General features: G+C 46.2%; 1 protein-coding gene across 4 annotated transcripts in view; it reads right to left on the bottom strand.

Moving 5' to 3' along the window:
• LOC115163721 (arf-GAP with Rho-GAP domain, ANK repeat and PH domain-containing protein 1) overlaps positions 1-12,309 on the bottom strand; it is a gene marked incomplete at its 3' end in the record, with an annotated part of 106,523 nt that overhangs the window by 36,310 nt on the left and 57,904 nt on the right. For 3 of the 4 annotated variants that reach the window (XM_029715860.1, XM_029715862.1, XM_029715863.1), the window contains 2 exon segments: positions 207-341; positions 519-699. In XM_029715860.1, the coding sequence (XP_029571720.1) occupies positions 207-341; positions 519-699 (316 nt within the window). 4 annotated transcript variants of the gene reach the window in all.

Here is a 12,309-nt window from a genome sequence, read left to right as displayed (position 1 = left end):
TACGGGAAGGGACTAGAGGACTACAGGAAGGGACTAGAGGACTACGGGAAGGGACTAGAGGAAGGGACTAGAGGACTACGGGAAGGACTAGAAAAGGGACTACGGGAAGGACTAGGGGAAGGACTAGAGGAAGGGACTAGGGGAAGGGACATTGGGGAAGGACAAGAGGACTAAGGATGAAACTAGGGTGTGTATGATTGGCTCACCCTCCCTGGCCTTGCGCTCCGTGATAGGCCGGACCATGGAGGCGGTCTTGAAAAGGAAGCCATTGTGAGTGACGGGGTGCTGTGGTGAATAGTGTTGAGGCTCCATAACCCCAGTCACCTCTGACCGAGGCAGCTCTGCAGACACACAACACGCACAGTAATTATTTAACAGGAATAAACAACATTTAAATATGTGAATGAATATATATATATATATATATATATATATATATATATATATATATATATATATATATATATATATATGAATAAACATGAGCATGTTATCTGTCAACACGAGTGTGTATGTACCTGTACCTGTGTTGAGGTTGTGTGAGAGGAACTCGGCCTGTAGTTTCTGGTTGTGTGTGAGTGCCAGGGAGAGGGGGGAGGGACAGTCAGCCTGGCCAGTAGAACAGTTTACATCAGCTCCACAGAACACCAGACACAACGTTTCCAGCACATCACTGCACTGCACGTTTATACACAGGGCCTGGAGAGGGAGAGTGAGAGAGAAAGGGAGAGGGAGAGAGAAAGGGAGAGTGAGAGAGAAAGGGAGAGGGGGGGAGAGAGATAATTGTTTCAAATTCAGAAAATGATCCCTTTGTCAGTATTACCTAGGAGGAACTAACATGGCTGCCATGGAATGATGTGATGCTGAGTAGGAGCTTTTTGGTTGAAACAGCAGTGACCAGATTCTAGTTGTAGCTGTGCCACAGCAGTATTAGTAAACTTGTTTCTGAATTCATGGTTCAGGGTCTCAGACAGTTCTAGAACATCGTGACACATAACCTAGGACATTCCACAAGGCTACATTCCAAACCTTACTCCTACCTACAGTCCACCTGTTGTTGTTGTTGGGCAAAACAGTGGTGCAGCTTGACTCAGAGCTGTGGTTCAGAACAATCCACTCTTAAAGTGTTTCTCAACTGAGACCAATTACACATCTTAGACTTTTAGGTTGAGGGGTAAAATCCACCAGGGTGTAGGGACAAGGTAAGGGGACAGGGGGGTAAAATCCTCCAGGGTGTAGGGACAGGGTAAAGGGACAGGGGGGTAAAATCCTCCAGGGTGTAGGGACAGGTAAGGGGACAGGGGGGTAAAATCATCCAGGGTGTAGGGACAAGGTAAGGGGACAGGGGGGTAAAATCCTCCAGGGTGTAGGGACAAGGTAAGGGGACAGGGGGGTAAAATCCTCCAGGGTGTAGGGACAAGGTAAGGGGACAGGGGGGTAAAATCCTCCAGGGTGTAGGGACAGGGGGGTAAAATCCTCCAGGGTGTAGGGACAAGGTAAGGGGACAGGGGGGTAAAATCCTCCAGGGTGTAGGGACAGGGGGGTAAAATCCTCCAGGGTGTAGGGACCAGGGTAAGGGGACAGGGGGGTAAAATCCTCCAGGGTGTAGGGACAAGGTAAGGGGACAGGGGGGTAAAATCCTCCAGGGTGTAGGGACAGGGTAAGGGGACAGGGGGGTAAAATCCTCCAGGGTGTGGGGACAGGGGGGTAAAATACTCCAGGGTGTAGGGACAAGGTAAGGGGACAGGGGGGTAAAATCCTCCAGGGTGTAGGGACAAGGTAAGGGGACAGGGGGGTAAAATCCTCCAGGGTGTAGGGACAGAAAAAAGGTAAAATCTTCCTCTCTCTACTTATCTCTCCTCCTCCCTCCCATCAGTCCCATGAAGGAAACCAGATTCAGACACATACTCTCACACACAGGTGTGAGCTATAACAACCACAGGAGGGCTGAGCAACAAGAGAAGAAATGGTCCTCTGGGAAAGAATGTGTTTCAAGACTTCCAGCACACACACACACACACACAGAAAGGAATCCAAGACTCTTACACAATACACAGAGATCGAGAGAGTGCGAGTTGGGGGAAAAACATACAACATTATACAATCCATGTACACAAGTGTGGGGTTAAAATTGGCAAAAAACACACATTTCATCCCACAGGGCCATGGTGTGAGACAGGGATGCAGCTTAAGCCCCACCCTCTTCAACAGATATATCAACGAATTGGCGAGGGCACTAGAACAGTCTGCAGCACCTGGCCTCACCCCACTAGAATCTGAAGTCAAATGTTTACTGATGATCTGGTGCTTCTGTCCCCAACCAAGGAGGACCTACAGCAGCACCTAGATCTTCTGCACAGATTCTGTCAGACCTGGGCCCTGTTAATAAATCTCAGTAAGACAAAACGAATGATGTTCCAATCACCAGGACCACAAATACAAATTCCATCTTGACACCGTTGCCCAAGAGCACACAAAAAACTATACATACCTCGGCCTAAACATCAGCGCCACAGGTAACTTCCACAAAGCTGTGAACGATCTGAGAGACAAGGCAAGAAGGGCCTTCTGTGCCATCAAAAGGAACATAAAATTTGACATACCAATTAGGATCTGGCTAAAAAATACTTGAATCAGTTATAGAACCCATTGTCCTTTATGGTTGTGAGGTCTGGGGTCCGCTCACCAACCAAGAATTCATAAAATGGGACAAACACCAAATTGAGACTCTGCATGCAGAATTCTGCAAAAATATGCTCAGTGTACAACGTAAAACACCAAATAATGCATGCAGAGCAGAATTAGGCTGATACACGCAATTATCAAAATCCAGAAAAGAGCCTTTAAATTCTACAACCACCTAAAAGGAAGCTATTCTCAAACCTTCCATAGCAAAGCCCTCCCCTACAGAGAGATGAACCTGGAGAAGTGTCCCCTAAGCAAGCTGGTCCTGAGGCTCTGTTCACAAACACAAACAGATCCCACAGAGCCCCAGGACAGCAACACAATCAGACCCAACCAAATGATGAGAAAACAAAAAGATAATTACTTGACACATTGGAAAGAATTAACCAAAAAACTGAGCAAACTAGAATGCTATTTGGCCCGAAACAGAGAGTACACAGTGGCAGAATACCTGACCACTGTGACTGACCCAAACTTAAGGCAAGCTTTGACTATATACAGAGTCAGTGAGCATAGCCTTGCCATTGCGAAAGGCCGCCGTAGGCAGACCTGGCTCTCAAGAGAAGACAGGCTATGTGCACACTGCCCACAAATGAGGTGGAAACTGAGATGTACTTCCTAACCTCCTGACAAATATATGATCATATTTGAGACACATATTTCCCTCAGATTACACAGATCCACAAAGAATTTGAAAACAAACCTGATTTTGATAAACTCCCATATCTACTGGGTGAAATACCACAGTGTGCCATCACAGCAGCAAGATTTGTGACCTGTTGCCACAAGAAAAGGGCAACCAGTGAAGAACAAACACCATTGTAAATACAACCAATATTTATATTTATTTATTTTCCCTTTTGTACTTTAACTATTTGCACATCGTTACCACACTGTATAGAGACATATGACATTTGTAATGTCTTTATTCCTTTGGAACTACTGTGAGTGTAATGTTTACTGTTATTTTTTATTGTTTATTCCACTTTTGTTTATTATCTAGTTCACTAGCTTTGACAATATGTTTCCCATGCCAATAAAGCCCTTAAATTGAAACTGAATTGAGATAGGCTGTCTTTTCTCAAGAGCCAGGTCTGCCTATGTGCACACTGCCACAAAATGAGGTGGAAACTGAGCTGCACTTCCTAACCTCCTGCCAAATGTATGACCACATTAGAGACACATATTTCCCACAGATTACACAGATCCACAAAGAATTTGAAAACAAATCAAACAATGACAAACTCGTATATGTGTTAGGCGAATTAATGCAGTCTGCAATCACAGCAGCAAGATTTGTGGCCCGTTGCCATAAGAAAAGGGCAACAAGTGAAGAACAAACAACATAACTATTACACATATTTCAGTTGATTTATTTTCCCTTTCATACTTCAACTATTGGCACATTGTTACTACACTGTACATAGCCAATAATATAACATTTGAAATGTCTATATTCTTGTAAAACATTTGTGAATGTAATGTTTACTAATGTTTATTTCCCTTTTAGTTATTGTCTATTCCATTTACTTTGGCAATGTGAACATATGTTTCCCAAGACAATAAAGCCCTTTGAACTGCAAGAGAGAGAGACAGCGACAGAGACAGAGAAAGACAGAAAGCGAGAGACAGAGGTCTCCGCACTGTCTGCTCGGTCTCTGCACTGTCTGCTCGGTCTCTATACTGTCTGCTCGGTCTCTGCACCGTCTGCTCGGTCTCTGCACCGTCTGCTCGGTCTCTGCACCGTCTGCTCGGTCTCTGCACCGTCTGCTCGGTCTCTGCACCTGTCTGCTCGGTCTCTGCACTGTCTGCTCGGTCTCTGCACTGTCTGCTCGGTCTCTGCACTGTCTGCTCGGTCTCTGCACTGTCTGCTCGGTCTCTGCACTGTCTGCTCGGTCTCTGCACTGTCTGCTCGGTCTCTGCACTGTCTGCTCGGTCTCTGCACTGTCTGCTCGGTCTCTGCACTGTCTCTTCTCTGTCTGCACTGTCTGCTCGGTCTCTGCACTGTCTCTTCTCTGTCTGCACTGTCTGCTCGGTCTCTGCTCGGTCTCTGCTCGGTCTCTGCTCGGTCTCTGCTCTGTCTGCTCGGTCTCTGCTCGGTCTGCTCGGTCTCCGCTTGGTCTCTGCTCGGTCTGCTCGGTCTCTGCTCGGTCTGCTCGGTCTCTGCTCGGTCTCTGCTCGGTCTGCTCGGTCTCTGCTCGGTCTCTGCTCGGTCTCTGCTCGGTCTGCTCGGTCTCTGCTCGGTCTGCTCGGTCTCTGCTCGGTCTGCTCGGTCTCTGCTCGGTCTCTGCTCGGTCTCTGCTCGGTCTGCTCGGTCTCTGCTCGGTCTGCTCGGTCTCTGCTCGGTCTGCTCGGTCTCTGCTCTGTCTGCTCGGTCTCTGCTCTGTCTGCTCGGTCTCTGCTCTGTCTGCTCGGTCCCTCTGTCTGCTCGGTCCCTCTGTCTGCTCGGTCCCTCTGTCTGCTCGGTCCCTCTGTCTGCTCGGTCCCTCTGTCTGCTCGGTCCCTCTGTCTGCTCGGTCCCTCTGTCTGCTCGGTCCCTCTGTCTGCTCGGTCCCTCTGTCTGCTCGGTCTCTCTGGTGAGGTAATGCTGGAACGTATGGATCACTTCCTGTCTCGTGTGTGTGTGTGTGTGTGTGTGTGTGTGTGTGTGTGATATCCTCTGCTTTCCATGAGGGTAAAACCTTTGTTAGTTGGAGGGGGGGGGGGAAATCGAGGGAAGTGGTATCTGTAATCACTCTCTGATTACAAGACTTGCATGTTTTTGTTCATCTTTTCTGTAGAAAGGAGGACTGTAGCTAACTGAGTTATGTTTTCAGAGACACACCCAGGGTATAGAGCGCAGTCCACACGATATTCTGAAAAAACGTTTGTCTCTCTCTGTCTCTCCAGGGGTTGTCTAAAAGTCTTGGATTCCTCCGTGTGTCTGTGTATGTGTGTGCCTGTGTGTGCAGATGTGTGAGGGCTGGAAGTCTTGAAACACTTATTTCTCAGAGGCCTTTTTCTCATCTTCTTGCTCAGCCTTCCTGTGAACCGATTGGTTGCTATAGCCCACACCTGACTGTGTGAGTGAATCGCTGACTCTGGTTTCCATCATGTGACTGATGGGAGGGATATGAAGAAGAAACAGGAGAGGGGGAGTCAAAGAAGGGAGAGGAGAGTTGTTGGTTCAGAGAGAGTGCAGCTGTGTGTGTGTGTGTGTGTGTGTGTGTGTGTGTGTGTGTGTGTTTGTGTTGTTGGTTCAGAGAGAGTGCAGCTGTGTGTGTGTGTGTGTGTGTGTGTTGGTTCAGAGAGAGTGCAGCTGTGTGTGTGTGTGTTGGTTCAGAGAGAGTGCAGCAGTGTGTGTGTGTGTGTGTGTGTGGGGGTTGTTGGTTCAGAGAGAGTGCAGCTGTGTGTGTGTGTGTGTGTGTGTGTGTGTGTGTGTGTGTGTGTGTGTGTGTGTGTGTGTGTGTGTGTTACTGCGTTGAGCTCAGCTGTAAAAACACCCTCCTTTCTTTCCTCCCTCCATCTCTCCTGGTCTTTCTCTCTCAACGGAGCAGTCTCTCCCTCACTGACTGGTTTAATTTCCTAGCCTGGTTCTGAGTTAACCTGTCCCCTCATCCCATATACTCCTACCCTGGAGGATTTTACCCCGCTGTCCCCTTACCTTGTCCCTACACCCTGGAGGATTTTACCCCCCTGTCCCCTTACCTTGTCCCTACACCCTGGAGGATTTTACCCCCCTGTCCCCTTACCTTGTCCCTACACCCTGGAGGATTTTACCCCCCTGTCCCCTTACCTTGTCCCTACACCCTGGAGGATTTTACCCCCCTGTCCCCTTACCTTGTCCCTACACCCTGGAGGATTTTACCCCCCTGTCCCCTTACCTGTCCCTACACCCTGGAGGATTTTACCCCTCAATCTAAAAGTCCTAAGATGTGTAATTGGTCTCAGTTGAGAAACACTTTAAGAGTGGATTGTTCTGAACCACAGCTCTGAGTCAAGCTGCACCACTGTTTTGCCCAACAACAACAACAGGTGGACTGTAGGTAGGAGTAAGGTTTGGAATGTAGCCTTGTGGAATGTCCTAGGTTATGTGTCACGATGTTCTAGAACTGCCTGAGACCCTGAACCATGAATTCAGAAACAAGTTTACTAATACTGCTGTGGCACAGCTACAACTAGAATCTGGTCACTGCTGTTTCAACCAAAAAGCTCCTACTCAGCATCACATCATTCCATGGCAGCCATGTTAGTTCCTCCTAGGTAATACTGACAGTCTCTGTCACTGTCCCTCTCTCTCTTTCAATTCAAAGGGCTTTATTGGCCTAGCAGACAGAGGGGGGAAACCGGGCTGAGCAGAAAAACAGAGAGAGTGATATGAAAGGAAGAGAGGAGAACAATAATAGCAAGAGTTGGGAGAAGAGAAACAGGGAGAAAAGAGAGAAACAGGGAGGAAAGAGGTGAGAATAAGAGGGATAAGGATAGAGAGAAAGAGACTAAAGCCAAGTTCTAGAAACTGATCTCTTCCTGGCAGCCATATTGACACACATCCAAAGTCTAAACAAACAACCCCATAAATGGTTTAGTGCAGTCAACCATACAGCCACACCATGTCTGCACCCACCCAGCACTTACCGTATACACTGAACAAAAATATAAACGCAACATGTAAAGTGTTGGTCCCATGTTTCATGAGCTGAAATAAAAGATCCCAGAAATGTTCCATACGCACAAAAAGCTTATTTCTCTCCAATTCTGTGCAGGAATTTGTTTACATCCCTGTTAGTGAGCATTTCTCCTTTCCCAAGATAATCCATCCACCTGACAGGTGTGGCATATCAAGAAGCTGATTAAACGGCATGATCATTACACAGGTGCACCTTGTGCTGGGGTCAATAAAAGGCCACTCTAAAATGTGCAGTTTTGTCATACAACGCCACAGATGTCACAACGGTGTGAGGGAATGTGCAATTGGCATGCTGTTGCTAGATAATTGAATGTTCATTTCTCCACCATAAACTGCCTCCAACGTTGTTTTGGAGAACGCCTCACAACCGCAGACCACGTGTAACCACGCCAGCCCAGGACCTCCACATCCGGCTTCTTCACCTGCGGGATCGTCTGAGACTAGCCACCCGGAAAGCTAGTTAAACAGGAGTATTTATATCTGCAATAAATCCCTTTTTGTGGGGAAAAACTCATTCTAGGCGACCTAAACTGGGACATGCTTAACACCCCAGCCATTCTACAATCCAAGCTTGATGCCCTCAATCTCACACAAATTATTAATGAACCCACCAGGTACAACCCCAAAGCCGCAAACACTGGCACCCTCATAGATATCATCCTAACCAATGTGCCCTCTAATTACACCTCTGCTGTTTTCAACCAAGATCTCAGCGATCACTGCCTCATTGCCTGCACCCGTAATGGGTCAGCGGTCAAACGACCTCCACTCATCACTGTCAAACGCTCCCTGAAACATTTCAACGAGCAAGCCTTTCTAATCGACCTGGCCCTGGTATCCTGGAAGGATATTGACCTCATCCCGTCAGTAGAGGATGCCTGGTTATTTTTTAAAAATGCCTTCCTCTCCATCTTAAATAAGCATGCCCCTTTCAAGAAATTTAGAACCAGGAACAGATATAGCCCTTGGTTCTCCCCAGACCTGACTGCCCTTAACCAACACAAAAATATCCTGTGGCGTTCTGCATTAGCATCGAACTGCCCCCGCGATATGCAACTTTTTAGGGAAGTTAGAAACCAATACACACAGGCAGTTAGAAACGCCAAGGCTAGCTTTTTCAAACAGAAATTTGCTTCGTGCAACTCCAACTCTAAAAAGTTCTGGGACATTGTAAAGTCCATGGAGAATAAGAACACCTCCTCCCAACTGCCCACTGCACTGAGGATAGGAAACTCTGTCACCACCGATAAGCCCACTATAATTGAGAATTTCAATAAGCATTTTTCTACGGCTGGCCATGCTTTCCACCTAACTACCCCTACTGCATTCAACAGCACTGCACCCCCCACAGCTACTCGCCCAAGCCTCCCCCATTTCTCCTTCTCCCAAATCCATTCAGCTGATGTTCTGAAAGAGCTGCAAAATCTGGACCCCTACAAATCAGCTGGGCTTGACAATCTGGACCCTTTCTTTCTAAAATTATCTGCCGAAATTATTGCAACCCCTATTACTAGCCTGTTCAACCTCTCTTTCGTGTCGTCTGAGATTCCCATAGATTGGAAAGCAGCTGCTGTCATCCCCCTCTTCAAAGGAGGTGACACTCTTGACCCAAGTTGCTACAGACCTATATCCATCCTACCCTGCCTTTCTAAGGTCTTCGAAAGCCAAGTCAACAAACAGATTACCGACTATTTTGAATCCCACCGCACCCTCTCCGCTATGCAATCTGGTTTCAGAGCTGGTCATGGGTGCACCTCAGCCACGCTCAAGGTCCTAAACGACATCGTAACCGCCATCGATAAGAAACATTACTGTGCTGCCGTATTCATTGACCTGGCCAAAGCTTTTGACTCTGTTAATCACCACATCCTCATCGGCAGACTTAGTAGCCTTGGTTTCTCAAACGATTGCGTCGCCTGGTTCACCAACTACTTCTCTGACAGAGTTCAGTGTGTCAAATCGGAGGGCCTACTGTCTGGACCTCTGGCAGTCTCTATGGGGGTACCACAGGGTTCAATTCTTGGGCCAACTCTTTTCTCTGTATACATAAATGATGTCGCTCTTGCTGCTGGTGAATCTCTGATCCACCTCTACGCAGACGACACCATTCTGTATACTTCTGGCCCTTCTTTGGACACTGTGTTAACAACCCTCCAGACGAGCTTCAATGCCATTCAACTCTCCTTCCGTGGTCTCCAACTGCTCCTAAACACAAGTAAAACTAAATGTATGCTCTTCAACCGATCGCTGCCTGCACCTGCCCGCCCATCCAGCATCACTTCTCTGGACGGTTCTAACTTAGAATTTGTGGACAACTACAAATACCTAGGTGTCTGGTTAGACTGTAAACTCTCCTTCCAGACTCACATCAATCATCTCCAATCCAAAGTGAAATCTAGAATTAGCTTCCTATTTCGCAACAAAGCATCCTTCACTCATGCTGCCAAACATACCCTCGTAAAACTGACCATCCTACCAATCCTCGACTTCGGCGATGTCATTTACAAAATAGCCTCCAATACCCTACTCAACAAGCTGGATGCAGTCTATCACAGTGCCATCCGTTTTGTCACCAAAGCCCCATATACAACCCACCACTGCGACCTGTATGCTCTCGTTGGCTGGCCTTCACTTCATCATCGTCGCCAAACACATTGGCTCCAGGTCATCTACAAGACCCTGCTAGGTAAAGTCCCCCCTTATCTCCGCTCACTGGTCACCATAGCAGCACCCACCTGTAGCACGCGCTCCAGCAGGTATATCTCTCTGGTCACCCCTAAAGCCAACTCCTCCTTTGGTCGTCTCTCCTTCCAGTTCTCAGCTGCCAATGATTGGAACGAACTACAAAAATCTCTAAAACTGGAAACACTTATCTCCCTCACTAGCTTTAAGCACCTGCTATCAGAGCAGCTCACAGATCTCTGCACCTGTACATAGCCCATCTTTAATTGAGCCCAAACTACTACCTTTTCCCCTACTGTATTTATTTATTTTATTTATTTTGCTCCTTTGCACCATATTATTTATATTTATATTTTAACTTTTAACTTTCTTCAAACTACAAATCTACCATTCCAGTGTTTTTGTCTTGCCATACTTTATTTACTTTGCCACCATGGCATTTTTTTGCCTTTACCTCCATTATCTCACATCATTTGCTCACATTGTATATAGTCTTATTTTTTTTCTACTGCATCATTGATTGTATGTTGTTTTACTCCATGTGTAACTCTGTGTTTTTGTATGTTGTCGAACTGCTTTGCTTTATCTTGGCCAGGTCGCAATTGTAAATGAGAACTTGTTCTCAACTTGCCTACCTGGTTAAATAAAGGTGAAATAAAATAAAAAATAAAAAATTCTGATTGGCTGGACCTGGCTCCCCAGTGGGTGGGCCTATGCCCTCCCAGACCCACCCATGGCTGCGCCCCTGTCTAGTCATGTAAAATCCATAAACTTGGGCCTAATGAATTTATTTAAATTGACAGAACTGTAACTCAGTAAAATAATTTTAATTGTTGCATGTTGCGTTTATATTTTTGTTCAGTATACGTTTTAGTCATTTAGCAGACTTATCCAGAATGACTTACAATTAGTGCATTCATTTTAAGATAGCTAGGCGGAACAACCTCATATCACAGTCATATTAATTACATTTTGGGGGTCGGGTGGGGGGTGCTGTGGGATTAATCAAGATAATCTTTTCAGAAGATTTCGGAAGACTGGCAGGGACTCAGCTCTCCTGAAGTTAGGGGGAATTCAGAAGATTGACAGGGACTCAGCTATCCTGAAGTTAGGGGGAAGCTTGTTCCACCATTGGTGCTGTGCCAGGACAGACAAGAGCTTTGACTGGTATGAGCCGGCCCCTCGTATGTGTGGGAGGGCCAATATACCAGAGGTGGCGGAACGGAGTGCTCGGGTTGGGGTGTAGGTTTTGAACCACACAGACATATGGAGAAACTCCTAAACCACTAACACACACAAACATATCCCAAACCATCCACACACACTCCTCTGCATCTCATAACACTGTCAGCCTACAGTCACGCTGTCAAACTAATATTCTCAGTGGTTCCTGTCTAATCACTGGGTTGATGAATTAGCATGTGGAGGTTAACTGTGAGGTAGACTGTGCTAGCCTGAAAAGCTGTGCTAGCCTGTACTGCGAGATGCTAGAAAAGTTTACATCATTTACATCATTTAGCTTCACTATGTTATAAATGTGTAGTTTAGCAATCAAATGAGGATAAAAGTTCTTCCTGACCATGTCAGCTGAGCAGGAAAAACTCCTGGCACTAGATATAAGATGATAGTATAGTTTAGCAGTGATGTGCTATAAGATGCTAGCATAGTTTAGCTGTGATGTGCTATAAGATGCTAGCATAGATTAGCTGTTATGTGCGATAAGATGCTAGCATAGATTAGCAGTGATGTGCTATAAGATGCTAGCATAGTTTAGCTGTGATGTGCTATAAGATGCTAGCATAGATTTGCAGTGATGTGCGATAAGATGATAGCATAGATTAGCTGTGATGTGCGATAAGATGCTAGCATTGTTTAGCAGTGATGTGCGATAAGATGCTAGCATAGTTTAGATGTGATGTGCTATAAGATGCTAGCATTGATTAGCAGTGATGTGCGATAAGATGCTAGCATAGTTTAGCTGTGATGTGATATAAGATGCTAACATAGTTTAGCTGTGATGTGATATAAGATGCTAGCATTGATTAGCAGTGATGTGCGATAAGATGCTAACATAGTTTAGCTGTGATGTGATATAAGATGCTAGCATTGATTAGCAGTGATGTGCGATAAGATGCTAACATAGTTTAGCTGTGATGTGCGATAAGATGCTAGCATAGTTTAGCTGTGATGTGCTGCAGTATAAGACGCTAACATAGTTTAGCTGTGATGTGCTGCAGTATAAGACGCTAACATTGTTTAGCTGTGATGTGCTGCAA

Source organism: Salmo trutta, chromosome 26, assembly GCF_901001165.1.
Source record: "Salmo trutta chromosome 26, fSalTru1.1, whole genome shotgun sequence".
NCBI lineage: Eukaryota > Metazoa > Chordata > Actinopteri > Salmoniformes > Salmonidae > Salmo > Salmo trutta.
Note: the sequence above shows the minus strand (reverse complement) of the source record. Positions and strands in the feature narration are given on the sequence as shown.